This window comes from Quercus lobata, chromosome 3, assembly GCF_001633185.2.
Source record: "Quercus lobata isolate SW786 chromosome 3, ValleyOak3.0 Primary Assembly, whole genome shotgun sequence".
NCBI lineage: Eukaryota > Viridiplantae > Streptophyta > Magnoliopsida > Fagales > Fagaceae > Quercus > Quercus lobata.
This window is the reverse complement of record NC_044906.1, coordinates 17,723,061-17,742,104: the sequence shown is the minus strand read 5'-3', so window position 1 is coordinate 17,742,104 and position 19,044 is coordinate 17,723,061. Positions and strand designations below refer to the sequence as shown.

At 33.7% G+C, this 19,044-nt stretch overlaps 1 protein-coding gene and 1 pseudogene across 1 annotated transcript; one reads left to right on the top strand and one right to left on the bottom strand.

The window, feature by feature from the left end:
• Positions 1–1,737: 1,737 nt before the first annotated feature.
• On the bottom strand, positions 1,738–3,431 carry LOC115980467 (annotated as a pseudogene).
• A 2,460-nt stretch (positions 3,432–5,891) lies between these two features.
• LOC115979927 (nicotinamidase 2-like) lies at positions 5,892–6,705 on the top strand. The gene has a single exon (XM_031102045.1). It carries the CDS (start codon positions 5,957–5,959, stop codon positions 6,539–6,541), a length of 585 nt encoding a protein of 194 aa, XP_030957905.1. The 5' UTR covers positions 5,892–5,956; the 3' UTR covers positions 6,542–6,705.
• The last annotated feature ends 12,339 nt before the right edge of the window (positions 6,706–19,044 follow it).

Sequence of the window (19,044 nt, the reverse complement as noted above, 5' to 3'; positions counted from 1 at the left end):
GAATAATTTATAATTAGAAAGGTTGTGTATCCAAACCATTAATCTACCAGTACAAATCAACAATAATGAATCATTAATTTATGGCATGAGAAATATTTTTACATCAAATGTTGAGACATGCGATATTCTATCATTACTAGTGAAGAGTTAAGAGATACATTATATATAAAAAGAAAACCTCCATCCTCTATTTGTGATTAGAAAAGCAGAAGGGGGGGGGGGGGAATTGGCTATAGTATGGAAAAGATAAATGAACGAGTTCTTCAAATCAAAAAGAATTTAGAAGATCATTTGGAACAACAAAGATCCGAGATCGTGTCTCAATGTAATAAGGCAAAAAGCATAAGAATATAGCACAAATCCAAAAATCTTGGAAAGTATATCAACTAAGTCAACAAAGAGACAGCTTCTCTTGACAAAGAGAAGGAGACACTACTCGAGAAAAAGGAGACTCTCATTGTATAAGGTATTATATATCAAATTCGATACTAATAGTGAAAGAATGAGTGTTTTTGGCCAGCTTATTTTTGCTACTATTCATGAGTCTTAATGCACTTTTTTGTACTATTTATGGACTTTACTTTACTATTTTAGCTAACTTTTACCTCTATCTACAGTACTTTCAGTAAAAAGTTTATAATTTCAGAAAATAAGCTGATTTAAAACAGACCCTGAGTGTTTATATTTATGCTTAGGCTTCATATTCATTGCTACCAATTCCCATATTTGAATAATCATTTGTGTTTTTATTTATTTATTAATAATTTGTGTTATTGGAAAAAATAACTTTCAAGTGTAGAGCAATAGAACCTAAAGTATATAATAAAGTATTATTGTAGTTTCATCGAACAATAACACCTATATAAAATAAAGACTTACTCATTATATTACCTATAACTAAAATATGCATATATAAAAATGCAAGATTAAAAAAAAAAAAACCAAGCCCAGCCCAGCCAAAATAGAATTTCAAGTGTCCAAGCCCGGCCAGACAAGAATAAACCAAGCCTAGCCGAAACAGACCCTATTACGGAAGTTTCACCTACAACCAAAAAAAAAAAAAAAAAAAAAAATCTACTTCAAGTCTTCAAGGCTCAACAGCCAGCCAGAATAGAATGTAGTAGGCCCAGCGGCCCCTAGCCAGCAACGGATAAGAAATAGAACAAAAGGAAAAAGAGCAAAAAGTCAAAAACGCATCTGCATGATCAAAAGAAAAAGAACAAAACTATATCTCAGTTGGTCAGTCCTCAATTCAGATCAGAGTCTTTAGATATGATTGGATGATTATTGATTCAGATCGGAGGAAGCCAGTAGAGAGAGAGAATGAGAGAGGGGGAGAGCAAGAGCTGAGACTAGAGAGAAAGAGGCAGAGAGCAAGAATGAGATATAGATACGGTAATAATTTTAGAGAATTGATATTTTTTATTTGTTGTGATTTGTGATTGTTTTGTGGTTAATTTCCTTGACCAAATTTTGTAGTTTATTTTGTTAAATTTTGGTTTATTTAGAGGATAATGATGTTATTTTTGAGACAATTTATTTATTTTAGATCGAAAAATTTTATGTGATACCAATATTTAACAAGATATACCAGAATTTTTATTCTTTAATTACAAGGATGTGTCAATTTTTTTAAAAATTCATCTTAAACTAATTTTTTTTCCTACCTACCCTTACTTATTCAAAATTATGGGGCCTCCCTTCCATTTGGAGGCCTTAAGCAATGGCCTAATTGGCTTAGTGGAAGGGCCGACCTTGGTGAATGATTTTGACTTTTTTAAACTTAATGTTCTCGGGGTAGCGCCATAACATGGTAAGTACATGATTGTAAACTGAGGAGATTGGCTTGTAAATATCCTTGAAGAATATGTTCAACAAGTCCTGCAAGAATCATAAAATTTTTGAGTATGCTATAAGTTGCTAGTATTATTCACCACAAATTAAAAAAACAAAGTCAGAGATTTACGTGCTCATTTATGTAAGACAATGATCCACATCCACAACCTATTACTCCAATGGCTAGAAAGTAGCTTGATATGAATCTATCAAAGCAATCCACATGTCCCAAAATGGGTCATACACAAGTTTTTCTAGTAGTCACAAAATTTTGAGATCCATTATGGATCTTGCGAAGACAATCAAATTGGCCACAGAGATTTTTTATGTGGTATTTTTTTCTAATGACCAAAACAACCATGGGAAATAATATATAACTGCTCAGCAAAAGTGGTAGGATTGGTAACTTGGAGGGTATCAAGGAGATCATGGTACGTGGATAGATGATGCTCATACACAAAGAAGCCAGCATTGAAGTAGAGGGGAGGCTTGGGGCCAAGCTTAGCAGGCCAGTTGACTTTGTAAGGGCACTGCTGACAATAGCCAATCTTGTGTTGTGGAGTGTTGCTCCAAGTTTTCTCACAAAAGCAGTCCATAACAGCATGGAACTGGTTGTCTGGTAAGTCGACGTGATCAATGTTTTCAAACACTTTGAATGTCTCCATCAAACATAAGTACAATTTACAAAACTGTTGAAATCATGCAATTGGGTAACAAAACATGTTAATAAATCATATAATTGAATCAAAAATGGATTATATTTTATATCTTTAAAAAAATTAGAAGTATATATTGTACCAATTATGTACAAACATTTAATAGGAATAGGATAGATTACTAAAATTTCTTTAAAGATAAAGAATAACCTTAGACAGTTAGACTAGACCAGGGAAATTTATAAAATATAAGAGCTTTGTTTGGTTACAGATATAGACAAGTTTAAGGCTCCATTTTAAAAGGAAAATCAGGATTCGAGGGACCGAGTGTAATTGTTTTTTTTTTTTGGAAGAAAGACACTTTTTGGAGAAATTATATTATCCTCGGACCATGTCGTTTGTCCATCGTTCTACTAAAAAACTTCAACTTGTTTAAAATTATTGACTCAGAAAAAAAAAAATAAACAAAAACTAACTACTAACTTAGCAATTTTAAATAAGCGAAAATCTTTTAGTAGAATTTCTTTACTATTTCATAACAACAGTCAATTTAGGTGTAATCTACCACCAAACAGACTCTTAATTCAAAATTAAGGAAACACCCTCATATGCAACTTTTTGAGATAACATGTGTCAGAAGCCCACAAACACAGTTAAAAAAAAAAAAAAAAAAAAACTCTTGTCACTCACAGAAAGCAAACTACGTGTAAAATCGGGTTTGATTCTCAGATGGATACACAGGCTTTTAATCTCTCTAACTATGCACCCTTGTGAAACCAATATCTCACCGTAGACATTAGGCAAAATTGCAACCACAAGAGGGTACTTGGTCTTGACCTTCCTCAAGCCCTTGGCTAAGCCAACCATACCTTTCACGTAGTTCCCGTTACCAGCCAAAAAAGTGACACAGGCCTTTCTAGTGGTGATGTTAGGAGCCATTTGCAAATTTTTTGAAGTCGGTTTTTGGAGAAAATGTGAATTGAACAAAGGTCGTAGACTTTGGATAATCCCATCTCGGTGTGGATAAAAATTGGGCAATGTAGGATCACACTATTTCACACAAATCAAAAAAAACTTTTGCCACAACTCGCAAGGGGCAAATGTGTATTAGTGGGTCCACATAAGACTATACTTTTACCACTCATAACTCACTATATGGTGAATTGTGGTCAAAGTTGTATAAAATGGTGTACTTCTAGCATTTCTCATAAAAGTTTAATCTAGATGGTTTGGCTGGTTGTGGGGGAGTGGTAAGGAATGAGAATGGGCAGTGGGTAGCGGGGTTTAGCAAGCGCATTGGGATCACTAGTAGTTTTGCCGCTGAGATGTGGGGGCTGCGTGAGGGACTCAAGCTGTGCTGCAACTTAAATTTCCGTAGTCTTGAAGTTGAGATGAATGCCAAGTCCATTGTTGATGTGCTTCAGAGTGCAGGTTATGTTAAAAATGTTATATCCCCTATTTTAGATGATTGTAGGCATCTGATCTCTCTCTTCCAAAATGTCCGTATTAAGCATTGTTTCCGGCAAGCAAATTAATGTGTTGATGGCTTAGTTAGGATGAGTTTTAGTTTAAATGTTGATTTTCTTATTTTTGATAGTCCACCTGTGGACATTGTAGTTGTATTTGAGGGGGATCTCAGTGGGAGGTCTTTCATCAGGTCTTGTAGTAAGTGCCCGTTTGTTTCCACATTTTGAGCCCAAAAAGGGCTTTTTGAAAAAAGCCAACCCAAAATATGCGTTTGGTTAAGCCCAAAATGCAACTTTTTGATAAAAGTTAAATTTTGGGCATAGACCAAAAATAAGGAGAAACGCGGAAATTTTTATGGACCCTCAGGGGTCCATAAATGAAAACGCGCAATGAGCGTTTGGGTGGGTTATCGTTGCAAAATTAGAATTACGGAAATACCCATCAATTATTTAGTTCTCTCAGGCCCCTCATCTCTCATCTCTGCTCTCCCTTTGCACGATGCCTGCATCTCTTCTCTCTACTTTGCTCTGCCCTCTCCGTAAGTCTCTCTGCTCTGCCCTTTCCGTGAGAAATCAACCCAAAGAACAGAGAAATCATAACCAAACCATATCCATGAGAAATCAACCCAAAGAACACATAAAAAAATCATTATCCAAAACACAAACCACAATTCAAAAATACAGAAATCAAATAGCACAAACCCACGGCCAAACCCACGGCCAAACAACCATAAACACATAGAAAGACAGAAAGAAAGAAGAAGAAGAGGAAGACGAAGAAAGATCGAACCCACAGTGTTCAGTTCAGGTCGTGAGGCTTCTCAATTTTCAATTCAGGTCCGCGAGCAATTTGCTTCATATAAGTCAAGAAGCGGAAGTGGAGATCCTCTAGAAATCAAGTGGAAAAAGAAAAAAGAAAAAAAAAAAAGAGAGAGAAGAAATTGAGAGAGCCGAAGAGCTTTGGAATTGAGAGAGCCTTCTGGAAACAAACGAAAAAGGAAAAAGGAAAGAGGAAAGAATGAGAGCCTTCTGGAAAGTGGAGGTGTGGGAAAAAGGAGAGGATGTGGACAAAATAATGTACACGTGTGTGGTGGATAAAATATAAGAGAAAAAAAAAGGAAAAGGTAACGTATGGAGGAAAAAAAAGGAAAAGTATTAGAAATCACAATTTCAAAATATTACCACAATATTTTTACAATAAATTTTAAGTAATTAGTTAATATTGATGAGTAAAAATATAATTTCAGTAATGAGTTCAAATTAGAACTAGTAACAACTTTTCATATAAGATTTTGTTATGATTCTTGTGAAAGTATTGCAAAAAATATTGTAGATGTAACACTTTTTGTTGAAAAATATAATTGTTGAGAATGAATAAAAAAGAAAAATAAATATTAAAAAAGAATAAATTTGATTACAAAATAAAAATTAAAAAAGTGGATAGGCAAAAGATAAATGTCACTATTGATTGTCCAAACAACACAAAAATTTGTCTAACCTGCTGGAGATGCTCTTATATATACATTGTCATTTTTGATAATTTATCTCTCAAATTGTCACTTTTATAAGTGCTAGCCAAACACTCCACTTTTTCAAAAAGTACTTTTTAATAATTTTTACCAAACACTCAACCTTTTGAAAATGCACTTTTTCAATTATACACTTTTTAAAAACTTCACTTTTTCATTATACACTTTTACAAAAAACTGAACTAAACTCACCCTAAACCTTACTTTGGTTTTTAGTCATGAAATATTATCGTCTTTCATCCTAAAAAATAAAAATTCTAGATGGTCCGATTGGTCCCACTTTTTTCCAAGACAATCCCAAAGAAACCAGACTCTTACATGTGGCAGCATTCTGATCTGACGGTTATAAAGAGACTTAATGAATTGGACGGTCCACGACATTTAAAAACAGAAGTAACATATGAAAAACCTCAAACTCAAAGGCTCAAACCTCAAATAATACCAATATTTCCAGAAACAAAAAACAATAATGGGGTCGTACAAGAAATACGAGAAGAGAAAGAGAAACCCAGACCCCAAAACCTCAGCGCTCTTGGTCATTGACGTGCAGAACTACTTTTCCTCCATGGCCCACCCAATCCTCCCCAACCTGCTCCAAACCATTCAGCTCTGCCGACGCGCCTCCATCCCCGTCATCTTCACGCGCCACTCCCACACTGACGCCGACGGCGGCATGCTTGCGGAGTGGTGGAACGGCGACCTCATCATGGACGGGACAGCGGAGGCGGAGCTCATGCCGGAGCTGGAGAAGCTGCCGGAGGACATGGTGGTGCGGAAGAACACGTACAGTGCGTTCAGGAACACGCGCCTAGAGGAGCAGCTGCGCGAGATGGGTGTGGAGGAGGTGATCGTCACGGGTGTCATGACTAACCTCTGCTGCGAGACGACGGCGCGTGAGGCTTTCGTCAGGGGGTTTAGGGTCTTCTTCTCCACCGACGCGACTGCCACGTCGGATTTGGAGCTGCACGAGGCCACGCTCAAGAACCTGGCATATGGTTTCGCTTACTTTGTTGATTGCAAGAGGCTTCAAGAGGGCCTCTTTGGGAATCAATAATTGAAGATTGAGGTACATCAACGAGTGCATATGTAGTGTTTGTGAAAATGTCTGAATAAGTTTTTATTCTCTATTGTATGTATTTTTGTTCTATGTTAGATAGCTCTTGTATAGTTGTGAAAAGATGAAAGAAAATAATTTAAGGCTTCGATCTTCTAGATTAATTCAGTAGTGGCTGGGATTATTTATGTTTTCCTAGCAAGGTATGAATTAGATCCATGATATCAAGCAAGAGTGAGGGACTGAGAAACAAAAGTTTTCTACATAAAGATTTTCTCCTTGTCTTGGAAAAACTGATACTTCAAAATTTTATAACATAAAATGGCACACAACTGACACAAGACAACTTGTGCAACAATAGAGCCAGAGCAATCACCTTCATAAACACAAAATTGATGGTTGGAACTCTCTGATGTACAATCTTACCTCTTTCTGTTTAAGGAATCATTAAGGACCCTAATATTCAATATAATGGAATTCATATGGAATCTGTACCAACATTCTTTCCCTCTTCTACAGTTTTACTTTTACCTCTCCTTGTACTAGAAGTGTCTCCTTGTGTTTGCTTTTCTTTTTTCCTTTTGATTATAACCCCTTGCCCCATTGCAGCTTCAATGGACTGTTGTGTGGTACATTGTCCATCAGTGTGTTCATGATCCTCTAACTTAGGAATGATCGATGAAGGCTCACCAAGTTCCCAAATGCCCACTGCAATATCACAGTCACCATCTAAGTACATCACCTAGTTATACTCAATAAACTGCAATAGTCTCACGTGTCATTATAGGGCATACCAATTGTATAAAAATCAAAATAGTCTCACGTCCTTCGAATTAAATTGGTTCTTCCATTTAGCATTCTACATCCCAAAGCGCTTAAATCAACATTCTCTGTAAAAAAAGAAAAAGAAAAAAAAGAAAGGAACAGCAGGCTATAAGAGAGAACAAAATTTAAATTGATAACTGTTCTGCAAGGTTAACAATATTGTTTGGCAAAACCCAATAACACAATTAAACTTTTAGACAAACCAGTACCTATCAGATGTCAATTTGTGCCATTATTATACAATTTTTAGATTGTCTTAAGTATCAATTTTGGAACCTGATTGATTGTGTGGACAAATGCAAAGTAGACCATATTTTGTGCCATTATTACTCAATAAATGCATATTTTTTTTTAAATTATTAATGGTCAATATAACAATTAAATGATCAATTAATCATATAAAATTACAAAAAACATTTTATAAAATTTATATAATCCTCTTGTGCTTTACAAAATATATGCAAACATGATATTTGATGGCCATGATTACAAAAAATCATAGAATCAAAATAGAAGTATATAACCAAAAAGAAAAAGGCTAAAAAGTACTAGAAGTTAAGTAATGTTATCTTTGCCTAACAAAAACAATGCAAATATGCAATGCTAATCTACATAATCATCATCCTCATTAAGCAAGGGACCATCGTAATTGTTTGACTTGAGTGTTTGTTTGTGTGGTCGTGGCCTGAAATGTCTAAAATATCTAAAGAGGTAGGCTTAGGTTTATGGTAACACACCACACTATTAGTTTTTATATATTAAATCAATAGCTTATATCAAACATATTTAGATCCATTTCTTTTAACTTACCTAGACAAAGAATTTGAATTTTGCATCCCTCAAATCCAAATCCATAGCCAAATTCATGAAATCCAAACAGACCATTAGCATATTGGACTAAGATATGAGAGCATCTCCAATGGTATACCTAAACCCAAAATTCTCTCTATAATAAAGAATGAAACCATAATTCATTACTCCAACAGCTTTTCTACTTACTCAAAAAGTTTTTTGCTCATGAACAGTAACTCATCAAGTTTGATGAGTTACTGTAGATTAGCAAAAGAATTTATCTCATTAAAAAATTCTAGAGCTAACTTTTTTGTGCCTGCATGAGTACAAGAAGAATTTAAAAAATATTAAAGAAATAAGAAAGAAATAATATTTTAATGGAATAGAGAAAATATAGTGAATCTGTTGGAAAGTGTACTTTATAAAGTAGGTAGATAAAAGGTAAAAATCATTGTCTACTCACCAAATAATACAAAAATTTGAAAAATTTGCTAAAGATGTTATGAAGGGGTCAATTTTATTTGTCGCTTGATATGCCAAAGGCACGCTCAAGCAACCTCGGAGCATGAAGGTTTGGGCCTCAAAGCACAAAAATGGGCCCAACAAATATAAACAGAAAACGAACGTGTTCAAAAATAAAAAATAAAAAAAGAAGCAACCCCGAATCTCTTTGAGCTTGTCTCTGTTTTTCAACTCTTCCGTTGAAAAATGTCACAAACGACAGGACCACCGATCCTCCTCCGACGAAGGAAGAATGATCTCCCATACGACATCGTACGCAACATCCTGACAAGGCTGCATGCCAAATCAGTCATAAGATTCAGGTGCGTTGGCAAACCCTGGAACTCCTCAATCACCAGCTCCTATTTCATCTCAACTCACCTTAATAATAACTTCGCACATGCTCATGATACTGATAATGATAATGGTGATGGTTATATCATACACATGCCGCTTCTACACACGCCATGAATTCTTCTAACAGACCCGTCTGTACGGTCGCATTGGACCGCACCTTTGATAGGATCTTCGAGATTGAAATTCCCTTTGATTAACCTTCTGGGTTGTACAAAATAGTCGGTTCCTGCAATGGGTTGTTGTGTCTCGCCACTTCGACTAATGTTATATATTTGTGGAACCCCAGCGCTAGAAAATTCAAGAGGTTGCCTGATTCTTGCTTAGGAAATTTGGGTGTTGTTACACTCGGATTTGCTTATCATTCGGAGAACAATGACTCCAAGGTTTTGAGGGTTTCGTGACGCCCTTGGATAAGACGAATGTGCCTGATGACATTGAGGTGTACTCATTAAGTTCGGATTCTTGGAGAAGGGTTGGAATGTCATTGAGAGCCAATGTTAAGGCATTTGATAATAGTTTTCTTTTGCCAACTCCATTGGTTAGTGGAGCTTTGCACTGGATCTCACGTGTCGTAGAAGGAGAAGAGGAGTGTAAGGTTGAAGCGATTATGTCATTTGATGTCAATAGTGAGGAATTTAGAATGTTAAGAATGCCTGATGGTGCTATGTCAATAGTGAGATTTCAGACGTGTCTTGCATTATTCAAGGGCAATCTGGCTTTCCTTACATTTGGACAAAGTGAACAACGTGGTGGCTACCAATACTCCATCTGGGTGATGAGGGAGTATGGCGTGCTTGAGTCTTGGAATAAACTCTTTGTTGTACCACTTGAGAGATTAGCTGTTTGCATTGCCTTCACTATGTGTGGTTCACTTTTGACTCTCTGCCTCAGGACCAACAATCAGGAACAGAAGTTTGTTTTATTTGACACCGAAACTCTACTTGGGAAGGATTTTGATATCCAACAACCTTTATGTGTAGCTACCTTCATGGAGAGCCTTGCTTTACTTGATGGAGCAAACATGGTGTCTTACTAAGTGGATGGTGGCATGCATATTATAAGTGAAGTCCCTAGTGGTATGGACTATGGATGAAGTTTCCTTTAGTAGTAGGCACAATAGTATTGTGAAAAGCTTAATTTCTGTCCCAGATTTACAATATCCTTTTGTGGCTATTATCATATTATATATTAGTATATGATATTTCTCTGCGGATGTTTGTCGTGCACAAATCTAGATTTGGCAATGTAAGTAGAAAACAATACTTGGCCAACATAATCCTTATTTGCTTACATGTCCCTTTGGTAGTGTTAAAAAGATCTAGATTATGGCTCTCTTGAGTACACTTTAAAAGAAGAAATGACCAAAAAAGAGAGGAGAGAATAAAGACAGGTCTAAAACTGAGAATTATGAAAAGAAGTAGCCAAGTATTTTTTTGGTGAGCATGTTACCATTCCAAGGTCTTGTTCTTACTTCCCTGTTTCAAGCTACAAGGTCTTTTGTTTGTTTCAGTAGTACATTTAACCATAATATTGGCTGGCTCAGGCAGCATTGTCTTTTGTTTGTTTCTACAGTATATTTACCCTTAATATTGACAATAAGAAGCTAATTTATATGACAGAGAGTCTATCTGTCCCAAGATATGTGATCTTGCTATTTTATTATATCTTTAGAGTCTTAGAGATTTATATATATAAGGAATGCTATTATCTCATGCTTAGATGGGTTCAATCACATGTTTTTTGTTCATTGGATGTTGATCAACTAGTTTAGCTGCCTAAATGTTGTGTTTCTGTTAGTACTTTTGTGTTAATTTTCCTAAAGAAATATGCTATGGTTTCACTAAACTTGTTTGGTTGGAGCAGAAGAATTTAAAGGCAAATATAGCTGTTAGGTTGTGAGCTACATCAAATGTGTTTCCTGAACTTTCGTTTGGTTGGACAAGAAGAATTTAGGGGTGTTTACAGTTGTTAGCTTGTCAAATACATTGGCATTGAGACAGGCATCAGTGGGAGTTTAAATTAATTTACAAGTATTTTAAATGATGCATGCAAACATCTCTGTTTTAAGTTAACAATCCATGAAATAGAATGCTTATGGTTATATATTTGACCTCTTGCATGGAAATCCAATAGTCATCCTTGTTCTTGCACACACTTTAAAATTGGTTCTATCTACATGTTCTTGCTTTCACCATCTTGATTTTTTGAACTTGATACAGTACTTCCGATTCTTAAACTCTCCATCTCTAATCTCTATCGGATACTGCTATCAACTGTTGCACTTTTCCCAATTGTTTCGATAGAATATATATCTGGATCTATTCAAATGTGCATTTCACCAAAACTGAGTTTACATTGTCTGCTTTATGGCCAACTAAAGCAGAAAAGTGTACTTTTGAGTGAACAATTCTATATCGGCTCCTATTTATGTTATTGGTTATATTTTATTTCCTACTAGATTAAAATTGGACTTTCTGTAATCCCCATAACAATGTGGCAGATTGTACTAATTGGTGGAGTTCTTGAACACAGGATGCTACTTTTATAAACTTATTCTCTCAAAAAATTGACTAATCCCATCCTCACCATTTATTTTGATTTTCAAGTATCAATTGGACAACTATGATATTAAAAACAATAGAGGTGGGTTGTTTTTTGAATTGTTTATGGCAAGCCAAAGCATGAAATAGTGCCTGGGAAGTGGTAACTAGGTTCTATGTAGGCATTTTTGAGTAAGTACTTTGATATGATATGAAACTCAAAATATTTGTTCTTGACATTTTATCCTTTTGTAATCCCCTTGATAGAGTGGTGCTTTAGTCTAGTTGATGGTGTTTAAGTTACTTTAGGAACAAAATCAACTTACTTGCCTAGAATGATGTCATTTGATGCCAATGGAGAGAAATTCGGAGAGATAGCACTCCCTGCAGAAATTATTCAGTCATCCCATTGGATCACACTACCTCTTGCTGTTGTAGATGACTTGAAAGTGGAACATCTTGAATTGTACAAGGAAAATTTTGCTTTGATTGTTTGGTTGAGCTATGCATTGTTTGGGAGATGAGATAGTTTGGTCTGCATGAATCATAATCATAGTGTAAGCATCTTTTTTTGTGCAATTGGAAAATGTTCTAGACTTTTTCCGTTTGCACCAGGCTTGGTGTACTTTTGGTTCAAAGAGCAGGTCCCTGCTTAGGTTGACAAGAAAAATTTAAATTTATCACTCTCTCATGCATTTTTCTGATTAATTGGGCTGATCATAACACAAATGAAAAGGAGAATTTGCGAAAAATTGGAAAATTATTCTGTGTATGAACTTATTAGATCCTGAAACTCTACATGAGAATGGTATTCTAGGCTTCTAGCTTTTCCAGCTTTGCCCACTACTTTTGTGGAGAGGATTGCGTTACTTGATGTAGAAAATATGCTATTTGGATAAGAAGTGTCATTATTTGCAACTCAAGCTGTGATGGAGGAATACTAAATGCTCATTTTCTTTTGCAGAAGGCATGGAAGTAATGGTCTAATGTGGAAGGGAAAAATTATCCATGGCTTAATATGAGATTTAAGAATTGTGATCTTGCATGTCAATGTGCTACTTATATAAATTTGTTTTAAAAATGTTCTTAATCTAGATTAAAATACATTTTTTTACAAGTATGAATAATTTAATTTAGATTTAAATACTTTCTACTTGAAGGATCACTAAACTCAACATTTTGTTTATGCTTGTTTATGTACTATTATTTTCTTTTGAACTTATTAAAATCATGAAAATTCTTGAGAAAATTGGTCAAATTTCTTTAGATATTAGCAAACATTTTACCTTGGGTGTATGCAGTTGCCTTGGAGAATAGGAAAATTATTTAATTTCAATTGAGTTCATGAATTTTTGTAGACAATAAATCATCGAAATATTTCAAGAATCAAAGACACCTCAATAAGATGCTTACATGGTGTGCTTCTTATATGGAATAGACCTGCTGTGTTGTTAAACATAACTCTGGTGCTTCTAATCGAGTTGCTAATTCTCTATTTCGTAGGACTATTTTACTAGTTACCGTAAGTAATGAAGTTGTTGGCATTAAATGTTTGTAGAAATTAAATGAAGCTAACAAATCTGGTGCTTCTAATCAAGTTACTAATGGCAACTAGTGGTGTTGAAGATCGAGTTTGGATTGGGTTTACTAGGATGAAGATTGAAACAACCAAATGGGATGAATAAAGAATTTTGAAGATACCACCGTTGTCGAATTAATACTTTTAGAATATCACAATGATGTAACTAGGAAAATAAGCAATGTAAGGTCTGTTTGGTATGCAAACTCAAATAACAGTTTTTAGTGTTTAAACACTAAAAACTATGTTTTCCAAAAAGAAAAGTATGTTTGGTAGAAGTTTTTTATTAAAAGTGTTTGAGTTACAGTTTTCAATTTAGGATGTTTAAAATATGTATTTTGAAAACTCATTCATAATAGTTTTTAGTTTTAAAGTAACATTGCTGAATAGTTATTTTGTAAATAAGTTGAAAGTAATGGAGTCCATTGACAAGACAAAACTCTTTTTTTTTTGTCTCCCATGGGTCCACCACTTTGTCATTCTCTCTTCTTTCTTTTCTCCCTCCTAAAATAAAATAGTATTATTTTCATCTTTAAAAGAGAAGAAGTAATAATTATAAATACACAAAAGGAAAAAACCTCCCTCACCCACCGACCCAAACTCACAAAATCAACCACCGATCCAGGAGAGAAGCTGAACCCATCCCTACCACCATGGACCTGCAGATTCACCGACACCCACATACAAAAATCAAAGCAAAACCCACCTCACCCATGCCCACCCATCACCGAAACACACCAGCCACATACCCAACAACCACCGTGACCCACACCCACTGCCTCCATGGCTCCACCACAAACACCGATGTCCACTGCTCCAAACCCTCCTCCATGCCGATCTCCACAATCCCACACCCTCTACCACGCTGATCCCCACAAACCCACACCCTCCACCACGTCGATCCAGACCCACCACCACACCGATCCCCACAAGCCTAGACCCACCACCACGTCGATCTCCACAAACCCCACACCCTCCACGCCGATCTGAGTGAGATGGACCGGCCGGTCTGACTAGTTGAACCGAGAATCGAAGGCCAATCCGGTTTGAAAAAAGGCCAAAAACTAGGTAAAAACCAGAAAAACCGGTCAAACCTGAGAAAAACCAATTAAAAATTGGTAAAAACAGAGAACCAGAGACAAATTCGTTTTTGCCCCCGATCCAATTTTTAAAACCATGCATTGAACACGATTAGATGATTCAAATCTACCTTCTTCTAAAATAAATTAAAAAAAAAAAACCTAATAATAAAAAATCTACTGGAATTATTCCATATCTATATTGTAAAATATAGATATCATAGTTTTGGCATATTATAAAATTTTGGCATTGCGCAGTGTTTAAGCCTAAAAATTAATTTTATATCGGGGTCAAATTATGATAGCAATAAACCACTAAAAAAATAAAAATTAATAAAAAACCCTCAGAGAGAGAGAGAGAGAAAATAATTTTATTTTTTTAATAATACAGTAAATTATAACTCATAATATATTGTGTATAGAAAATTATTAACTTTGATACAAAAATACACACAAGATGAAAGATAATTAATTATACTCCTTAACTCTAATATAAGAAATTTGTCTAGTTCGCTATAGACATGTATAAAAAATATTTATAAAAGAATTTAATATCTCCCAATATACGAAATTTATCTAGTTCGCTTGGGGATGATCATATTTTATAGAATAAAGTTCATCTTATCATTTCTAAAGTGAAATTCTTAGCCATTTGAATGAAATTTAATTAACTCATTCAACTCAGTTAATAGGAGAAGGTTGTCCTCTTATGCTGTGCTTTTTATTCGAATATGGATTGGATGGGCCACAGAAACTAATATTTTTAGACCCCTCTTTTTTCAACTAGTAGGGAAAAAAAAAAAAACACTTAAACTGAATTGAGCTTATTGTGAAACTGAAAACTGAGCTTATTGAGTTTATTGTTGCTGAAACTGAAAATTAAAAACTGAAAACTGAAAACACTGTAGCAAAATAATTTTTAAATACGTGAATAGTATCGTGGGATCCATTTTTAATATTTTTTAATATGTAAACAGTGTATGTACCATGTATGAACAGTATATACACTGTTCATAACAGTGTATTTTGTTCCCTAATGTCAACATATGCGGGCAAAAAAAAAAAAAAACAAAAAAAAAAAAAAACAAAGAAAACGCAACAGCAAAACGTGGATGCAGGAAAACTTTGAATCCAAACGCCCTCAAAATAGCTAATGGATGGCCCAAATTTTGAATTATCCTGTTGCTGAATAATTAATAGGTGGAAACCATTACATGATCGTTGGGCGTTTGTGAAAATCAACATCATGTGATCTTTATTGGCGAAAGGATCCACCACCTACATATTTAGTTAAGTGCTAAAAGGGTTTCGGTGCATGCATTAGAAATATTATAAAATATTATGATAGGGTAGAGTACGTATTCCATCATAGTTAATGGACACACTTTTGTAGGTATGTTGCCAACTTAGCCATCTTGGCTGTTTAGTTTTTTTATATATTTCCTCTTAACCAAAAAAAAAAAAAAAAAAAAATGGACACGCTTTTGTACATTTTTTTATTCAGAAATATGAAACACCTTTTTTCCCCCTTCGGATGACACACTTTGTCTTGTGTGTATGATAATATAATTTTATTATAATTTAGAGCACTAAATAGTTAAGTCTCTTTTATATAATAAATAACTGAATAAAAATTATAAACTCAAATAGTTTTTCAAAAGATAAAATTGATGTCTTTGTTAATGTACAATATATTTACCATACAAATATAAGATTATAAATATTTTAATTAAGTAATTCAATAAAATTAGAATTTATCTAATCATAAATTTTATATAGATTTATCTGAATAGTTTATATCTATAAATAGTTCATTTATTATACACAAAAAGGGTATGATCCCCTCAACTTTGGTAGGGCGCTATTTTATCGTAGTTATTATTATACTATAAAAGAGCATTTTATCAACTTTGATAGGGTGCTATCTTCACATGATTTTTCTCATATGTATTAAGTATATTATAGTATCTCATAAAAAAAAAAAAAGTATATTATAGTAAATTATTGCACTGAAACCAAGTGGTAATGTGCGAGGAAAAGAAAAAATACTATTAATGCTTTACTGTCATATTCATTAGTTACGTAAATTATCAACGAACTTTGGTATTTATCTCTTACAATTTTTTTTTTTTTTTTTGAGAAACTAATTAATCTCTTGCAATTAGTTGCTCACTCTACTGTAATCTCATTATGCGAAAAAAAAAAGTGAAATCTGTCAGACCTGTTGGTTCTTAATTCTTATCAATATGGCTAACAATATAGTCTAATTTGTATTATTTTCATATTATATTCCTATTTGTTAATTTCCTCTTCCAGCAATACGAGGAATTACAGAGCAACCCTTGGTCCTTGCCCCTTGGTGAACCCTCTTGTACCATCTAGTCCCAACTAGCTAGCTCTGAGATGTGGCCCTCGATCCAATTTTTGTGATACAAGCTACCAATGGCTTCATGGCTGAAAACTCCGATTCAGTTAAGAGCTTTGGAGTTTAATTGACACTTTTTGATATTTTCAATTAAATCTTATAAATTCAAAATTTCAAATCCTCTACTACTATCTATAGAATTATAATAAGTAAATAAATAGAAAAGGAAAAGAAAAATCTATATACAACAACAATTCCACCAACATAGAAGTGGATACAATTCCACTTTCCCTGGAGATACGTGATTACAGTCAATCGACCACTTATAAGAAATATTGAAAATTAAATCCTAATATGACAGTTGAAGAGATTAATACACAAAAAATGCTAATCATATGTATCATTGTTCTTTATTATAGTAATTAAAGGTTAATTATTGGGTGGTGGATTTTTTTTTGAGAAGATTGGGTGGTGGATTTTAAAATTCAATTCCATATATAATTTTCTCTCATCATATGATAGCTAGAATGATCCTCAACAGTCAAGAATCTTTGAATCCATAGTGGATCCGATTTTATCAAAATCCAAAGTATGAAAAATAAAACCTTCATCTAGAACCATTGACTAGTTAAATACGAGTATATTTTTGGCTTAACTCTTGTGAGTTGTCAATGACTTGTAAAGGCAATTTTTGGTCTAACTAGAGTGATTACTGAGTTGTCAATGACTCGTAAACTTCGTCACACATTATTCGGCTGAGATTGACAATATCTCAGATATTAAACGCACCTTAAATTTTGTCCAAAGCTCTAAGTCTCTAACAAATACTTTCTATATGTTCTATTGGTACCCGCAAGGCTTTTGATTAGTCAAAAAGAAAAAGAAAAGAACTCTAGGGTTAAGTCCTTGTCGTGGACATAAATATGTGATACGTCTCTTTCCATACAATCATTATTTTTGGAAAAGAAGTTGCTCTGCCTCATAGTCTATTTCAGGATAGCCAGTGTTCTTCTTGCTTCCTTTAATATGTTATAATATTTCAGGCCTTCAGTATATGTGTTCTCATGATCTCAATCATAATCTGAGGAATTAAACATGTGCGTGCTTTAATAATGTGGTAAATTATAGATATCACCGTTGTAGAATTAATACTTTTAGAATATCACAATGATGTAACTAGGAAAATAAGCAATGTAAGGTCTGTTTGGTATGCAAACTCAAATAACAGTTTTTAGTATTTAAACACTAAAAACTATGTTTTCCAAAAAACAAAAAGTATGTTTGGTAGAAGTTTTTTATTAAAAGTGTTTGAGTTATAGTTTTCAATTTAGGATGTCTAAAACATGTATTTTGAAAACTCATCCATAAGACTTTTTAGTTTTAAAGTACCATTGGTGAATAGTCTTTTTGTAAATAAGTTGAAAGTAATGGAGTCCATTGACAAAACGAAATTCTTTTTTTTGTTTCCCACGGGTCCACCACTTTGTCATTCTCTCTTCTTTCTTTTCTCCCTCCTTAAGTAAAATAGTATTATTTTCATCCCTTAAATAATAATATATATAAATATATATATATATATATATATATAAACCATACATATACCAAACATGCAGTTATATTTTTTCATATTTTAAAGTATGCTATTTGAAACATGTTACTAAACACATTTTTGCATTATGATTACTTTAAACATGTGTTTTCACAACATTTATTAAATCACAGTTTTTATATAATTTTGAATAACAATACTTGAACACCACTATACCAAACAAGCCTGTAATCTCTTAATCTATTTCAACTTCTTGAACAATAATTTTAATTTCATTTTCATTCAATAAAGATATGTTTCATGAATTTATCTTAATTTTTATTTGTTAAATAAATTAAGCGGGATTCCTTTTGTAAAACCTTCAATCTAGGAATATGATATCGTTGGTTGAGTAAACCTGTAACCACCTTGAAACTTGATCTCCCCGCCAAAAATTTTAGTAAGTGTTTCTCACAATATATAATACAAAACAATTAATAGATACAAAAATAAGATGAATATCCTATGTAAATCAATGGACTCTTGATGAAGTCCCTAGATGTCTCTCTGCCACAACATTACAGGGCCGGCTCAATGAATTTGGGGGCCTTAGGCGAAATCTTTAAATAGGACCTTTTATTATATTTAATTATAAATTCATATATTTTTTTCAATTAAAATTTATTTTTCTTACTTTTTGAGAGGCAAAATTACTAATTAAATTTTTGCATTCAACTTCCGCTAACATTTCCTTTTCAATTGGTAATATGGCTAATCCACTTAATCTTTCTTGCGACATAGTTGATCTTAAATAGGATTTTATTAATTTTAATTTTGAAAAACTTATTTATGCAGAAGCAACTGTAATAGGTATAGTTAGTAATATTCTAAAAGCAATACATGCATTTGGAAAAGATTCTAGCCTCTTTATATAATT